Below are 18,179 nucleotides of genomic sequence, written 5' to 3'. Positions count from 1 at the left end.
ATCTTGTCAGTGATCTAGAAAGGTCCGTAGTATCGCATACTAAGCTTTGGAAAAAGCCTCTCCTTTCCCTTTTTCTTTCGTAGGCGTGCCTTCTCAAAACGTAAGAGCACCCAATCATCCTCCTTCAATTTCAAGTCGCGACGATGGCGATCCGCTGCCTTTTTTTGTCGTTCTTGAGACTCCTGCAAAGTCTCGCGAACCTTGGCAAAAGCCGTATCCAAATCTCGCGAATATTCATCCGCTTCAAGTATCTAATCTTTCATGCTCAGGAAGGATGGAACCTTCGCAGCACTTTCAACAATCTCACATGGCGTCTTCCCCGTCGAAGAGTGTATCGTGTTATTGTAGGCAAATTCCACCAAAGGTAAGTTCTTTTCCCATTGAGTCTTTTGATCCGAGATACAAGACTTCAATAAATCTAAAATCACTGAATTGGCAATCTCAAATTGCCCGTCAGTTTGCAAGTGGAACGATGACAAGAACTGCAACTACGTGCCAATGTTCTCCCAAATTGCCTTCCAAAACAAACTCATAAATCTGGGGTCTCTGTAGGAGACAATCGTCTCAGACGCACCATGTAATCGGAATATCATCGTGATCAATCTGTGTTCTCGGGAAATCAAAAATGAAATCCATTTCAATACTTTTCTAGGGGCGGGTGGGTATGGGTAAAGGGTGTAACAATCCCTGTGCCTTATGCCTGTCAAACTTGACCTTCTGGCATATTGCGCACAACTCTTCCACATCCTTTTTGAGTCTCGGCCAAAAGAAGTATCTCTCTACCCCCTTCATGGTGGTAGCAATGCCGCGGTGACCCGTAAAAGGTGGACAGTGGCATTCAGTTATAACCTTTTTCCTCAACGGCTGTGTAACGCACAACATAGTCTTTCTCATCAAGTAGCCTTCCCGAAGGGAGTATCCAGCTATTGTCTCCCCATCCCGTATCTGTGTGAAAATATCTGCAAAATCTGTATCTGTGGCATACTGATCGACCATATCCTCAAAGCTCCTATGATGTATCGCGGAAATAGCCATAACCAACGGTTTTCGAGACAAAGCATCTGCCACCACATTCTTATGTCCCTGCACATGGACAATCTGGAAGTGGAACTATGACAAGATGTTCGCCCACCGCATCTGCTTTTCCGAAAGCTGCTTCTGTGACAAGTAGCGCAAACTCTGATGGTTTGTAAAGACAGTAAAATCCGCTCCGAGTGGGTAATGCCGCCATTCAGTAAGAGCATGGATCACTGCCAAAAGCTCTTTCTCATATGTCTGTGCTGTCATCTCCGGCCTAGAGAACAATCGGCTCTCGTAAGCAATGACATGGCCTTCTTGCATCAAGACCGCACCCAGACTACGACCACAAGCATCACAAAATACTTCAAATGACTTCTGCAAGTCCGACAAAGTCAAATCTGGTCGTGTAGTCAATTTCTCTTTCAATGTCTGAAAGGCAGTCACCTCTGTGGGTCCCCACGAGAAAGGTACTCCTTTCTATGTCAAGATATGCAAAGGGGAAGCAACCTCTGCAAACTTTCGTATGAACCGCCTGTAGTACGAACACAATCCCAAGAAGCTTCTATCTTCATGGACATTCCTCAAATCGGGCCAATCACGGATAGTCTCTATCTTGGCCGGGTCCATTTGCACTCCTACTGTTGACCCAATGTGTCCCAAAAAGTGTATCTCTGGTAGGAAAAATTCACTTTTCTTTGTATTAATCACTAACGTGTGATCTCGTAATGCCTGAAAGACTTGAAGCAAATGATCTCTGTGTTCTACCTCATTCTTGGAGAAAACAATGATGTCGTCAAAGAAAGTGCCAACAAATAGCCTGTACTCTCAAAAAATCCTGTCCATCATTCGGTTAAATGTCGCAGGAGCATTGGTTAAGCCAAAAGGCATCACCAAAAACTCAAATAACCCAAAAGTCGTCCGAAAAGCTGTCTTGTAGACATCTCCTGTCGCTATCCTGATCTGATGATATCCACTCTTCAAGTCAATCCTGCTAAAGCACGAGGATCCCTGTAACCTGTCAAGTATATCATCGATCCTAGGAGTCGGAAATCTGTTCTTGATGGTGATTTCGTTGAGAGTGCTATAATCAATGCACATTCTCCAAGATCCGTCTTTCTTCAAAACCAACAACACTAGAGAGCAATACGGTGAAGTACTAAGCTGGACAAGACCCTTTTCCAAGAGGTCTTTCATTGGGTTCATAATCTTTTCATTCTGTACTCGGCTCACACGGTAAGGTGGCCGATTCGGTGGCATGCTTCCAGGTATCAGATCAATGGTTTGATCTTCAGGCCCTCTGAAAAGCAATCGGCATGAGTGTGGAGAAAAATCTTGGCGTTCTTTTGATCAGGTCAAAACATATTCAACCTTTATCCATCGTTCAGTTCTCTCCCAAAAGAATGAGTAAGAAACTGAAGTTCATCAAGTACAATCTCTAAGCCCTTCATTTATCAAAGTCGCTTTCTCGGCCCGATAGTCAACCACGGCGTAGTTCTTGTGGTACCAAGGGATCCTGAGTAGAACGTCACTCGCGTGCCCTGAACACCCCTGTCATTGCAAACGAAGTTTGCAATGCTTGGTGTAATGGCAACATCCCATCCGAGTGCCAGTCGAACTACCTCCGTCTGTGGCGTCAGTCTGTCGGGCGTAATTCCAAATCGAGCCGCCAATTCCAAGTGAAAAGAAGTTGGCCTTGGCTCCTTCAAAAGAGCTTCCTCATTCCTTCACTTTGCCCCAAAAAGCGGCAAGTTTGTACTTTAATTCATTTGATTCGGTGCAAGACCCACGCCATGTGGTACCAGTTCTGCTTTTCTATCTGCCTTTTCTGCCACGTTCCTCAGCTACTCTCGAACTCTCAGGCATGTCGTCGTTCTTATCATTCTGTTCTTTCTATACCTTTTTAGGGCACTTCGCGAAGATATGTCCATGTTCCCCGCATCCAAAGCACTTCCCCTCTCTGATGAAGCGAGCTCTCTCCTCAGGAGTAAGCTTGGGTCGTGCATCCTTTTTCTCTGGGTTGCTCTTTTTCTTTCTACTTTCATTCCCAGAAGTCTGTTCGGCTCATTGTGTCATGGCCTCATCTGTGGGGTAGGCCAAGACTGCCAGAGTGAATGGCAAAGCCTTGCTTCGCATGACTCATCAACTCCTGAATAGAAGCTGACTTCTGTTCCAAGCAGTGATCTCGGATCTCTGTAGGTAGACCCAAGGTAACCGCTCAATCTGTTCCTTGAACAAGATCTTCTTGAATGAAGAGGCGGGTAGAAAAGAGCTCCAGAATCTTTCACAATAAGCATTGATTGTATCTTTCTTGGTCATCCGAAGATGGTTCCAAGCAGCTCGTACATCTCATTCATATTCTTGCGTCAACCAAGAAGAAATAAAAAGCTTCTTAAATTTCAGCCATTTAACTGGCGCAGTCTTGTTTAAAAGAAGCGTGGACCACCAAGTACGAGCATTCCCCTTAAAGTAAGAGGCAGCTCTCCGAATCTTGGAGTGCTCTAAATAGCATCCTCCCGCGAAAGCGATGTCAAACTGCTGTATAAAAGACAAAGCCTTCGAAGCATCTGAGTATCCTGAAAAAGTATCAAACTTGATCGAGTGGCCACCTTCCTTAAACTCTCGGACTTTCTTGCTTTTATCTTCGAAAAAGTCATACTGGTTAGCTTTGTAAAAATTCTTCTTGTTCGCATAAAACTTTCCGTCATCAGAATCTGAGCTGTCTGTAGACGAGTCCTCAGTAGAACTGTCAATCTCTGGACGAGATGTAGCCTTCTTTGCCTTTTTCTTGCCCTTTCCGAAGCTTTGTGTCTTGCTTCGCTTTTTGCTTTTTCTGTCTTCTTTGCTCGAGTTTGAAGAGCTAGAAGAACTGTCAGAAGAAGAAGAAGAACTGAGTAAGCCTTCAAACTTGACACGCTTCTTCTGTTTCTTTGCCTTGTCAAAAGTTGACTGACGACCCAAATAACCCGGAAAGTCAGTGCTTTTCTTCTGCTCTTTGCCGTACTTTTTGGCTTTCTTTTGCGCGTCAAAAAGCTAAGCAATCCGTGCATCAACCACGTTCTCCAGTTCCTTCTCCGTATATTTTCTTGGAGGCAGAAGGTTTCTTGAGAGCAGGTTTCAGGAGTGGTGTTGTGGTTCTCTGCCACTCTGTCTGTACCTCTTCCAAAGAGGTCTGGTTCATATATTTTGCCATCTTCGGGTCCTTGGCAAAATTGAGCATCATCTTTGTTGCATCGCCGATCAACTGGCGACGCTCCATCTCTCGCCGCTCCACCTGAGTAGGCCGAGGCGGGCCATACTCTCTGCCGGAATCTTCGTTGTGATCCCTGCCCGCATCTCCAGATGCAGAGGGAGTCGACTGATCCTTGCGTGAAGCCATAGGTGCCGCGGAAAAAAAAAATTGGGGATCGGATTTCTCGTAGAAGAGAAATCCGCCGTGCTCTGATACCACTGTAACAGACTTGGACACTCCAAGTCAAGATTAATCACGACAGCACCAAATAACCACTTCAAACAATTCACAGATCACAATAGATTTGCACTGGCCCGACAGAGTTCCGTGCCTAGAGATATTGGCCCCAAAGACTGCCGCTCTTTTCAGTATTTCTTTTTGTATTAATCAATCATTAAAGTACAAGAGAGCGGTTAGGGTTTCACTCTCAGACTCTGCGTCCAGATGCTCTGAGAAGTGAGGCCCTGACCACTAATTTAAAGGTTACAAGGGATGCCCAAAAGCTTGAAAGCAAAAGCAGATCTCTCTCTCTCTCTCTCTCTCTCTCTCTCTCTCTCTCTCTCTCAATGAGAGTCAGTAAAAAGCAAGTTCTCTTTTTCTCTTTCTTTCTACCAAATCATAGCAAAAAGCTGAGATTTGTGTCGCTCAAAATTTCCCCAAAAAAAAGAAAAATCATTTTTTTTTCCAGCTTCCATGATTTCCGAAAATTAGGGTTTCTGGCAAAAATTAGGGTTTGCAGGTTTTTTTAGGGTTTCTGGCAGAAATTAGGGTTTCTCCTGTCCGCCACGTCATTACTTTGTAACACTTTACCCATTCCCACCCGCCCCTGGGAAAGTAATGCTATGGATTTCATTTTTGATCTCCCGAAGACACAGAATCAGCACAATGGTATCTGGACTGTTATTGACAAATTTAGCAAGCAGGCTCATTTCATATACCTTCATAAGTTCAGAATAGTCTGAACTCACGAATTATAAGAGGGAATAAAGCACACCAAGGATTTCTGGTGTATCCATAACCTAGTGCTATGATAAAACCCCCCTTGAACAGATAGGGTGTGGGTCAAAAAATTAGCTACCAATAGATGGAGTTTTTGGTTTACTACCAAACCTTGGGTTTAAGGTGTACCCAGTAACCTCATGAGAAGTAGGACAAAATAGAACTTGTGCAAAAACTGATAATTTGGGAGGTCTTACCACTCATGTGTGGCAGTTTCTATAGCCCGTACAATTTATTTTGACTAAACAACATGAAAAGAGTTGATCTAAAAAGCTTCATTGTCAACAAAATATATTGGAGATTCAGTGTCAATCACATGAATTTGATTTTTACCCTTTTGAAAGCATCTATTTGACGGATGATTTGTTTTACCACAGTGAACACAAGGATTCTTCTTGAAATAGTCTTTCGTTTGATGATTGTTGCGCCCACAAAACCAAGATGAAGCTGCTCTAGCAGCACATTTAGTGACTGCATATGCACTAGAGGTATCAGAAGAACTGGTGGGAGATACGGCATTCGAGACTATATATGCACTGGGAAAAATAATAGAATTGGTACTAGATACCCTGCATTCTTCTTTCTGCAATGAATTTATGATACCATCCAAGGAGGGCAGCGGATCTTTCTCTTTTAAAATAGTAACAATCTAATGAAATTTATCAGTCAAACTTTTTAACAAAATGGCTATGAGATCTTCTTCTGGTACTGGAGCTTCGACATAAACAAGTTGAGTTTTAATACTCTTCAGTCTATTAGCTAAAGCTGCAATGTTTTCATCTTCACGCATGCGGATGGAATATAATTCCATTTTTTAACTCATTTTTGAATACTTAGCTTTGGCACCGAAAAGTTTCTCTAACTCTATCCAGGCAAACACTTGAAGAATCAACATCGTCAAAATAATGAATAAAATAGTCTTCTAAGGAGGTTAGAATGATACCAAAAGCTTGTTCGTCTTTCCTTTGTAGCTCAGCAGATAATGCCCTTGTAACTACAACGGATGTGCCAGATTCGTCGGTTGCGAGAGGCTTGACCACGTTCCATAGGTTTTTGCGCATCAAATAGCCTTTTACTTTGATCTACCAAGTGTGGAAGCCAGATCCATTGAACTGGTCAACTTTTGATGCCATATTAAATATGCAAAGGATAGCTTGGTCGTGTTTGTTATGCTTGCGAAGAATGATCGTCGATCTTTGTTAATGGAATTTCGAATTACCTTTTAACATATCAGTGGCTCATTTCATTCCAGTGAAGCAAAGAGGGGAGTCACTCTGTTCCTTTGTCAACAGATTACCCCGATTTTTGATATAGAGTCACTGATGTCCCTTTGGGTTTCAGGGATACTGTTGAGCTGACAGTATTCTGTTGTATGACTTTATGAATTCGAATTCCCGAATATGAAAATGATACTTATTGATTTGTATTTGACTTGTTTGAGTGCAAGAATTGTGTCACGAGGACGTGGCAACTGCTAACCTTAGTTGTTGATTTCTTTCCAATGTTTTTTGTTTAATTTTTGAGGCCCTCTTTTTGAAGTTGCAAATGGTCGGACATTGTATGGCCAATGTGAACGGTAGTTTCACCTGAAGACGGGAAGTAGTCGGCATTGGAATTCGTATAGTAAGAGAATGTCTAGGCTCAAAGCAAGATCATGTAGGTCCCCCCATCGCACTTAGCAAGTTGGCGGATACTAGGAAGTGAATTCAATAAAGGCACAAAGTCAAGGTGGGACTACCAACAAAAAGTATCCGACAATTGGGCCACATTGCACTTTTGGATGCAGTTCCAATGAGGATAGATGGTCAGATGACCAGTGGGAGCCCAACCGAAGCATCTCCTAAAATTTAGGGAACTGCTATTTTGGGCCATGAAATGTGTTCGCGTCATTACCTCCGGTATAACTGGGGGAACATTTTACAACTCTGCCGCAAAGTCAACTGAGCAACCAGTCGGGAGATTTTTAGGCGGCAACCCGAAACGGGAAAATGCTTGTAAATGCGCCAAGTGGCACATTTTTGTGAACTTGCCTCGCAAAGGAAGAGGTAGCGCTGAATTATAAGCTGGGAGGCTTCATTTTTGAAGAACTGTCATAGGTTAAGAGCTATGGAGTGCTTCCTTTCCCTCTATGTACAGTGTGGTGCCAGGAGTGATGCCCTGCACACTACACACTGCTCTCTCACTCCCTTACATGCAGTTATGTGATGCCCCACAAGAGGGCTTTTCATTTAATTGATGTACAGTTGTGTGGGTTCATGCGCGATTGCCGAGGCAAGAGCCTCTTGCACACGTACTGGGTTAGCTAGTGGCTAATCCCCCGCAGGTACAGGTGAATTCGGAGAGGTTTCACGTGAGAAATCTCGTCCGATTCAAAGGGCAAGTAGCCCTACAAGTGCGGGAGCTCGAGGTCTTGCTATAGATGCGACCGGCACGCGAAACGGAGCCCAAAATAGGGAATTACAGCCTGCTGTGTATTTTTCCAGGTTTAGGGTTTCGGACCTAAACGGTCCCTAATACCCCCAGGAAGTTCGGGGACGTGAGGGGACCGCTGTAGAAGTGACCTGGCCCATTTTCGGGGCAGAAAACAGAGAATTCAGCATGCTGCAGATTCTCGCCAGGTTTTGCAAAGTGTCCGTATGCATCTGGAAAGTCATCTATTGCGTGGGGATACTAACTGTGAAGCGTCCTAGTACAATTATGCTGCCAAAATTGGGCCAGAACAGGTGTTTTTCAGCCCAGACTATGCGGGGCAGCTCGTAGGAGATCAGAGGTTTTATTCCCTTTGTTAAAGAATAAAGAAATACCGAAAGGGGCGCCAATTTTGGGGTCTACTGGTTGTCGGCGTCTGCTTGGAGCATTCTAGCTTCCGAGCCATGTGTGTACTTAAGTGTTAATTCCCGTCGCAGGTTCCTTTTGCAAAGTACTTTCTCTCTGTGTGTGTTTAAAGTAAAGTAAAGAATTTGGGGTGAAAGCCAAAGCCTACCACCCCACGGGCCAGTTTCAAGGTTCCGTTGCCGAGACATCAGACACTTTTTCCTCAAAGAGTGAGCCTCGGTTGTGTTGGGTAAAGACACAGAGTGCAGGAACACGGGATTACACTATGGCCGACAAAGGGAAGGGCGTTATGGAAGAGGGTTCCTCTTCAAAAGACAGATAGGAAATCCCTATGGTTTTCGAGATTGGCGAGAGCTCACGGCCATGTCAGTCTGTACCTCCTGTCAATGTGAATGTCCCTCCAGTAGTACAGGGCTTTATGACTGGGCAACTTGAGAATGATGCGTTCAAAACTCAGTTAGTTGCCGCGGTGAATGTCTTTTCGCAACCGGTGCAGGTTTATGGAGTTCTTGCAAGCGCCACCACTGCAACAGCAAAATAGGCAACCTACACCGCATACGGAGCTTGTTGAGGCTCAAGCCCAAGTACTTAATGCGACTTAGCAGGATAGGGAACACTCGCATGTTGCGGTGTCAGGGGCTCCACTTGAATGGACAGGGAACTCGATACCAGGCAATGCACCCAGTTTTTCCACCACCCATGATACATCCTGGGTATTTCTGGGGTGGATCAATGTTCCAAAATATGGCTGGTTATGCGCTTAGAAGTCAGCCGTACATGCCAGGAACAGTGTTTGGGGGTATGCAAGGCATCATGCCAAACCACATGTATGGTATTATCGGCATGCAGCAGGGTTTTCAGTGCAACCAGGCCAGTTTGGGGTGCCACAGGGTCATTTTGGCATGGCTGGTTTTTCTGGACAGCAGCCAGATATCACACCTCTGACGACCAAGATGTGCCGACCATGCCTACTACAGTGCCCATGTTGCAAACTATTCCGTATGACAACTTGGGGGCACTGGAGAAGCCAAAAGTTTACAAAGAAGGTGGTGCAGCTGTAAAGTTCAGTACTTTCAGTGGCTTTGAGGATAAAGCAAAGGCTCTCACTTTCCTCCAGCAGTTTGATACAGCTTATGCAGGAGGGAATTTTACATAGGCCTCGAAAGTCAGGAAAGCTGCCATTTTCTTGAAGGACAATGCGCTTACATGGTGGACGACATTGTTAATGCAAGGATAGTCACCCGCCACTTGGGTTTACTTCAAGCAAATGTTTGCATCTGCTTGGCTGTCAAATAAATTTGAAGCTGACGTCATGACAGATTGGCACTAGCTTAGTTCAGCTTCATGCAAGAGCTTGCTGGAGTACAATCGTAGGTTTTGTAAAGAGTTACTCTCAGTGACCTCCTACAGATTTGTGCCATTGGCAGAGCAAATAGAGAAGTAATGTTGTGGGCTGCCTAAAGGGCTTCGTGATTACTGTACCAAGAACAAAGTGGCTACCCTCACTCAGCTTATGGAAGTTGCGAACGCCGAACACTAGTCTTGCCTTGTTGAAAGGAGAGGACAGTGGGTTTCCGAGCAACGAGAAAGGAGGGCAGCAAAAGAAAAATTCAGCGAAGAAGCCCTTTGTGAAAACGGCTCCTGAAGCGTCACACAGGGGTCAGAAAAGGCCACCAAAGACAAGGATTCAGCAGGGACTTCTGGAGCGCAAGCAAAGAAACAGAAAAGGAAGCCTTTTGTGCGCAAGTCGCTCGAGGAAAAGGAGGTCCTAATGGTTGCTTTATATGCGAGCAGCCTCGTCACTTTGCTACCCATTGTCCACACAGGAAAAGACCAGCTGACTCAGAGGATAAAGAAGATGAAGGGCAAGGAACGGCTGTTTCCTAAGCTCAGTATGCATTACTATGGGCCTTTTCAAGTGCTTGACAAGATCAGCGATGTGGCTTACAGGCTGAAATTGCCTGATGCGTGGAAGATTCATAATGGGTTTCACATGAGTCTTCTAAGACCCTTCGTGGGAGATGTGCCACAAGATATGCCAGATGAGGATCAGCCAAAAGTTGAAGAACTTGATGAGATCCTGGTACCTGAGCAAGTTTTGGCACATAAGGACAAAAAAGTTAAAGGACAGGTTGCAAGACGTTATTTGGTGAAGTTCAAGAACTATCCGCCTATGGATGCAAAGTGGATGGAAGAGCATGAACTGTCAGTCACCAACTGTATTGCAGCTTTAAATTGAAGCCTTTGGGTTACAACCTACTTATGCCCCAACCCAACGTGTGCAAAGGCGGGGTAATGATAGAGCTAGTACGCCAAATGTACATATGAATTCAGTATAATAGATGGAAATGACAAAAGTATGAAGGTCTCATTAAGTCATTTGTATCTATGTGTTACGACCTTTCTTGCGGATACATGCGATGATAAAAGAGTGTTAATAGCACAAGATCATCACTGGCGTGTACATATGGTATGCAATCGAGGACGTTTGCGATTTCAAGAGGGGGGCATGTCACGAGGACGTGGCAACTGCTAACCTTAGTTGTTGGTTTCTTTCCAATGATTTTTTGTTTAATTTTTGAGACCCTCTTTTTGAAGTTGCAAATGGTCGGACATTGTATGGCCAATGTGAACGGTAGTTTCACCCGCAGACGGGAAGTAGTCGGCACTGGAATTCATATAGTAAGAGGATGTCTAGGCTCAGAGCAAGATCACGTAGGTCCCCCCCATCGCACTTGGCAAGTTGGCGGATACTAGGAAGTGAACTCAATAAAGGCACAAAGTCAAGGTGAGACTACCAACAGAAAGTATCCGACAATTGGGCCACATTGCACTTTTGGATACGGATAGATGGTCAGATGACCAATGGGAGGCCAACAGAAGCATCTCCTAAAATTTAGGGAACTTCTATTTTGGGCCATGAAATGTGTTCGCGTCATTACCTCCGGTATGACTGGGGGAACATTTTACAACTCTGCCGCAAAGTCAACTGAGCAACCAGTCGGGAGATTTTTAGGCGGCAAACCCGAAACGGGAAAATGCTTGTAAATGCGCCAAGTGGCACATTTTTGTGAACTTGCCTCACAAAGGAAGAGGTAGCGCTGAATTATAAGCTGGGAGGCTTCATCTTTGAAGAACTGTCACAGGTTAAGAGCTGTGGGGTGCTTCCTTTCCCTCTATGTACACTGTGGTGCCGGGAGTGATGCCCTGCACGCTTCACACTGCTCTCTCTCTCTCCCTTACGTGCAGTTATGTGATGCCCCACAAGAGGGCTTTTCATTTGATTGATGTACAGTTGTATGGGTTCATGCGCGATTGCCGAGGCAAGAGCCTCTTGCACAGGTACTAGGTTAGCTAGTGGCTAATCCCCCGCAGATACAGGTGAATTCGAAGAGGTTTCACGTGAGAAATTTCGTCCGATTCAAAGGGCAAGTAGCCCTACAGGTGCGGGAGCTCGAGGTTTTGCTACAGATGCGACCGGCACGCGAAACGGAGCCCAAAACAGGGAATTACAGCCTGCTGTGTATTTTTGCAGGTTTAGGGTTTCGGCCCTAAACAGTCCCTAATACCCCCAGGACGTTCGGGGACGCGAGGGGACCGTTGTAGAGGTGATCTGGCTCATTTTCGGGTCAGAAAACAAAGAATTCAGTGTGCTGCAGATTCTCGCCAGGTTTTGCAAAGTGTTTGTATGCGTCGGGAAAGTCATCTATTGCGTGGGGATACTGACTGTGAAGCGTCCTAGTACAGTTATGCTGCCGAAATCGGGCCAGAACAGGTGTTTTTCAGCCCTGACTATGCGGGGCAGCTCGTAGGAGATCACAGGTTTTATTCCCTCTGTTAAAGAATAAAGAAATACCGAAAGGGGTGCCAATTTTGGGGCCTACTGGTTGTCGACGTCTGCTCAAAGCATTCTAGCTTCCGAGCCGTGTATGTACTTAAGTGCTAATTCCCGTCGCAGGTTCCTTTTGCAAAGTACTTTGTGTGTGTGTGTGTGTGTGTGTGTGTGTGTGTGTGTGTGTGTGTGTGTAAAGTAAAGTAAAGAATTTCGGGTGAAAGCCAAAGCCTACCGCCCCACGGGCCCGTTTCAAATTGATAGACAAAATGACTGCAACATTTCGGCTCATAAGTCTCTATAGACATGATTGCAATATGGATTAGTTAATCGGACATCTGTGAGGTCCCGACTGGATCTAGATGCGATTGCTAAATATGTTGTCGATTAATCATGGTCTGAGATTTGGAATGATTTCTTTAAGGTGATTTGTCATGTGATGTCCTGTGATGTCAAGTGATGTACTCCAATACAAGGGTCCAAATTAATTAGAGGGAGCATTGCTTGCCCCTCTCTGACACTCACAAGCCTCTCTCTGGCTGACGCTAGTGGTGACACCGATCTTCGACTAGAAGGCGGAGTCAGTGCCAATGTAGTCACCACCACACCAGCAGCCTCCTTGTTGTCCTTCCCTGAGTCACTATCAAAGCTTTCCTGCTTTTACCTTTGTCCTTTGTAGAATCTTTGTCTTTGCCTTTGGATTTGCAATCCTTGGCCAAATGACCACGCTTTCCACATTTGTAACAACGGTACTTCATCCTCTTTCTGGAATCCAAAGCAGCAAGTGCTTCACCATGTGCTTCCACTGTCTCAGAAATCTGAATTTTTCCTTGAGTTACCAACACGGCTTCCTCCTCAATGAGAAAAGAGCTGAGATCATCAAATTCTAGCTTTTCCTTCGTGACTTGTAGTCAAAGTGTCCTAGCCACTGTTTCATACTCTTGAGGCAACTTAGTGAGAGCCAAAGCAACTAACCGGGTACTCGTCAATGCACTCTTCATAGCCGATATTAATCATGAATAACTTTAGTCTTCATAAGAAATGATTGCATGGAACTTCCTTGGAGAAAGTGGATGGCAAACAATTGTCCAAGAAGGGTGACTGCTCGCATCGTAGAATCCCGATCAAACATTCCTACGAGCTTGAACCACATTTCGTTGGCAGTCTTCAAGGTCCGAATAGCTTGGAGATAGGTCCTTTGTAAGAGATTCCGCAATGGCCGACATTGCCTTCGCATTAGCCGCATCCCAATCGACACACGATTTGAGATATTCGTCATCTTGAAGGCGGGCGTACTTGTTGTGGGAGTCCCGTGTGGGACGAGGCTCCGAGTTGTCGACAACATCCCATAAGCCTTTCCCTGAGAACCAGAGTCGCATAATCAAATTCCAATGAGCGTAGTTATTCCCGTTCAATTTGTCGTTGGAGCTTGAGCAAGGGGGGGCCATGGTGAAGTTGCTAGATCTGGAACTCCGGGAACCTTCTCGCACTCCAAAGTGTGGCCGCACGAATCCCAAGCCGCAAGGACTCCAAGCCTTCTCCGCTTCTTCTGCTCTTTCCTGTCCGGTTCCAATTCGCCAAGCCAGAACTTTTCTCGTGCCTTCTCGCACTCCGAAGGTGGCCGCAGAAATTTCTAGCCTCTCTTCACCTTCAAATTACCGCCTCTTCGTCTCCCAAGTCGCACCTTTACTCCCTCGCACAAGCCACTGAGGCTATTGCCACCTTCTCCATCTCTTGATCTCCAGAAGTACCCTCCAGCCCACAGCATTTCAAAACGCTGGGCTCATAGCAAAGAAGGGCTGTCATGGAGCTTTTTAGAACACACGGGAGTAGAGGGGGGGGTCCGGCGCCGCTGCACAGCAGCGTTTCAAAACGCACGCAACAGCTAAGGGCAGCGACAAAGGGTGGTCACCGGTTGGGGCGTCTCAAAACGCAAACGGGAGGGGGGGCATGGCGCTGCAGCCGGCGTTCTGAAACGCACGGGAGCAAAGGAGGTGTGTCCGGCGCCGGCGCTGCCTCACAGCAGCGTTTTGAGATGCTACCGGGAATAGAGTGGGAGGTTCACCGGGTTCTTCTCTTCTTCAAAGCAACGCTCCGCCACCAAGGCTCTTGAATCAAAGAGCTACACCGAGTGGCTCTAATATCATGTCAAAGTCGACGATGCGGAAGCGTAGAGACCAAGGGGAGTGAGCGAGAGAGAGAGAGAGAGAGAGAGAGAGAGAGAGTCTCCTGAACCAATCAACCTTGGCAATGAATACCTGAATATGTATACAATGGAGGCAAGGGGTTGCTTATATAGCAATCCCAGTAAATTGCCCTACCCAAGACTTCGACAAATAAGTAAAATAAATACCTAAAAGCCAAACTAAATAATGGCGTCACATTGGGCAGTTCACTTGAGATGCCAAAACTTTAACAGGCCTGATATAACAAGCTTGCATCAGAATGAGCCAACTAAATAAATGACTGAGCCTCAGTATCCTTAATGTTGGAATATACAGAGCACTCAGCAGAAATTTGAAATGATAGTCCATCATCTGAAATTATATTTACTCAAGCTGTAAAATTCCCCTTACTAGCATTGCCACCAAAATATTTTTCTCTCCTTAACATCCTTACAAACCTTCACAATGGCATTACTTTATGTTACAAGGTTTGAAAAACCATAATTTAACACAGCTTTGTACGAAATGATCAGATGAACTACTTGTAATAAACAAAAGAACTACACATTGTGTATATAACAGAAAACCTGTGCTCTTCTTCTGTCCAAGGTGTGCCTTTCCGCCGCTCTTGCTCTGCGGATTTGAAAGTTCCAACCTTTCCGCTGCCACTGTTCCCACCAGAGACTCCAGAAGGCCGGCCGGATACAGCACCACTCTTTGTATAGGAACTCTCTCCAAATCCTGCAACAGGCTCCATTGCACTCTGAGCTGCTGCTGCCATTTGAGGGTACGAAGGCAGTTTAACCTTTCCTAAATCGATGTTCTTTATATCTTCCACCAGTAGCTCATAGTGCCTCCTTACTGCATCAGCATCTTTACCAGGAACCATAGCTGCAACATTTTCCCATCTATCTGGAGCATCATGATCATGCAAGCACAAAGCACTTTCAAAAAGCTTCTCTTCTTGCCAAGTCCATGATTGTTCTGAAGTCTCTGCATAAGGAGATCCTGCATCCCTTCCAGAGCACCCACCTGACTGGCTTGGGGATGAAGTACTCATTTATCTTTCACTAGTGATGAGCTGGACAACAACCAATGAATTAAAACCAGAAATGCATCACCATGAAATTGCATAAATTTTCAGGAAACAACTTTAGATGATGCATTGCAGACTGTTAGTCAGTGTCAGCATGTTAAACACTTAGAAGCTAATATCATAAACTCATGGATGGTAGATTCCCTAAGTAATGCACAAACATCAAAGGCAAGCACAAACATGCATTCCTTTAGCATCAAATCCTTACCCTGCACTAACATGTCATCCACACTATTCCCATTGGCATGATCAACAACTGTACTTGCAGAATTTCAGGGTTTCATAACTGCCCAACATCCTTACATTGTCATTTTCCAAAATAGTATTGAAAAACCCAATAGCGCTTATATGAGCTTAACTCAGCAAAGACTGAAGACTGACCCTTCTTCCTTTCCGAACGATATACTGGAATCTGTCATGCCTAGACCAAGTATTTGTAAACAAAATGCATTTCATAGCCGGTCGTCAAATTCCAATTCATTTTCATGCAATGAAGCTAGCAGAATGCATTCCGGACACATTAATAGTTCAACATAAAACCTCACAGAAGAACTGAACTCTTCTGAAAAGAAATTCATATGTCGAGCAGGAGACATGACATGATGGGCAAAACAGGAACTCACCAGGTTCAGCCGTTCATTTAGGGAGTGTCACTGATTTAGAAGATTGGGACCAATACTGAGGTTGACAGCCTTGTTTTTCCGCACATATAAACCACAGGCACATGTGCCTGTGCCTCATTCCAAGAGCTGCAAACACAAAAACCGCGTTCGTCCCTCTCAAACTTCAGCATTGGAGAGCAGACTTCAAAAGGCGCAGATTTGTTGAAGTGTTACACCCACAGAACCGCTGCCAACGATATTAACTGGGCGCTCTTCTCTCTCTCTCTCTGGGAAAAGCAGAGGAAAGCAACCTCATCCAATGAGGGGCTTGACCCCAAAGACAAATGCAAGTCAGAGCTCCACCTTTTAGCTGGGCGCAAGTTGAGAATCACTTGTATTTTGGTGAGCGAAAGGTGGGTCTTCTAATAATTGTTCCAAATAGGCTAGGCCCATGTCACACAAAGTCGAGGCTTTGCAATCAAGATGACAAGAAGGCTCAAGAAAAGCAAGGCAAATCAGATTCAAAATTGCACAATCAAAGCTTCTAAAGAGAAGTAAGAAAGCGCTATTGCTCAACTAATGTCTTCACGCACGAAGCAAGCACCCTGATGGCCTTCATTTATGAGCACTTCCATGAATTTTTGGTATATTGAGAAGAGAGTTAGACGGATATTGGAAATTTTATTATTTCTATATTGATACTTACCAGACTTAACTTTTTCATTTGAATAGTTGGAATATTCTTTTGTCAATTGATGGATTTTGGAACTGCATTAGTAATCCTTAGTAAAGGGTTGAATTTTGAATGCATCTTTGGACCATTGGATAAAGCTTGCATATTAATGCCACATGGCAAGCTAATGATAATAAACTTTTAAAAAAAAAATTAGGCCCTTGTGAGAGGTGTTGACATTTGTGTACCTCTAATGTGTTGAACACAGTCTTTCTCAACCCCTCTCAAAAAAAAAAAACAATTTCTTGCAATGCTTCCAAGTGTTTTTCTCGTCATTATTTTTTGTGCTTTTGAAATCTATTATAATCTTAACAATTCGTTATTACATTTATTTTCAGAAAACCTAAGATTCTATTGTGATAGAAAATGCTTTAAAATGCTAGCAACCTCTTATTATTAAATTATTTTCAATAGCCTGTATGGCCTACTTTATGTAGGCCATAATGAACTTTCACCTTGTTTCATTTCACAGTTGTTTAGTTTGTCAATCATGGGTCTTTTTATTTCACGACCTTAGATTTACTTTCCTTCTATTCTTTTAGAATGGCAACCTTAACCTTCACCTTGTTTTCTAGCGATAGTAGGGTCTCTCTAGAAATTCTCGAGGCACGATAGGAACTCTCAATATGCAGGCATCCTCATGTCTCATCTTTTCTCGTTATTCAATTGGTTTCTCCTTTTTCTTTATCCAAAATCAAGGATGCTATAGAGTCTTTGAAGATGGATATAAGTTTCGCTTACGATGGATTTCTAACCAATTATTTTCATCACTTTTTTGGATTTTTTGGCTCCAAAGCTGCTTGCCATGTGTCAAGAATCTTTGATGTTCAATGTATTGCCTATTTCATTCAACACAGGTATCATCAATCTTCTTCACAAAAAGCGGAAAAAAAATAATATCACAATTGGCGACCTATATATAATATCATAATTGGTGAACTATATGTAACTAGATTGTAACTTGCACATAATTAATTTCAAAAGTGTGTCACTAATTAATCATTATGATTGATTGATGTAAACATTCGAGAAAAGCAAAATCAAACATTGATATAGTGAAGAGGACCAACCTCCCCGCTCCCCCCCCCCCAAAGGACTTTTTCATTATGATGAGAATTTACAAGTATATGCATCAAAAAAATGCTATGCTAACATATTGAACTTGAGCTCTTTGTCAATTACCATGCTTTGTGAAGGCTTCAAATTTCACAAACCAGATAATCAGGGGCTTTGTTTCGCACGTGCAATATTGGCCCTATGGATCGACGGCCCCTTTTGGGTAGTGTATGAGTGACTTGCTTCTTTTTCTTTAGATCTTCTCTATCTATTGCATGGTTTGTAGAGTGCACGTGCATGCGGATGCGTGTGTGCGTGTGTGTGTGTGTGTGTGTGTGTGTGTGTGTGTGTGTGTGTGTGTGTGTGTGTGTGTGTGTGTGTGTGTGTGTGTGTAGGTGCACTAGCAAGGGAGAGTGTGTGAGGGGGAATTGGGAAGAAGGAGAAGCACATCTGCTTGGTTTAGTGGAGTAAAAAGTGAGAGTTCAAGTCAACTCTCACTTTCTCTCCCTATATTCATTATAGAGAAAATGAAGTTAGGGGTGGTTCCCATCGCCACCTGGCCTACACTTCAACAACCTCCCACTTGAAGGTCAGGGTGTCCAATAGTGGCGT

General features: G+C 44.3%; 1 protein-coding gene across 1 annotated transcript in view; it reads right to left on the bottom strand.

Annotated features, from left to right (window-relative positions):
- LOC147417578 (transcription factor SRM1-like) overlaps window positions 1-16,217 on the bottom strand; it is a 70,910-nt gene extending 54,693 nt beyond the window's left edge. Inside the window, exons 1-2 of the mRNA XM_086506430.1 lie at window positions 15,800-16,217; window positions 14,668-15,161 (exon numbers count right to left, since the gene is read on the bottom strand). Coding sequence (XP_086362556.1) covers window positions 14,668-15,140 — 473 coding nt within the window. The 5' untranslated portion in view covers window positions 15,141-15,161; window positions 15,800-16,217. The remainder of the gene's footprint in view (window positions 1-14,667; window positions 15,162-15,799) is intronic.
- Window positions 16,218-18,179: the final 1,962 nt, after the last annotated feature.

This window comes from Adiantum capillus-veneris, chromosome 30, assembly GCF_014529385.1.
Source record: "Adiantum capillus-veneris isolate H3 chromosome 30, ASM1452938v2, whole genome shotgun sequence".
Taxonomy (NCBI): Eukaryota; Viridiplantae; Streptophyta; class Polypodiopsida; order Polypodiales; family Pteridaceae; genus Adiantum; species Adiantum capillus-veneris.
This window is presented reverse-complemented; position numbering and strand designations above follow the sequence as displayed.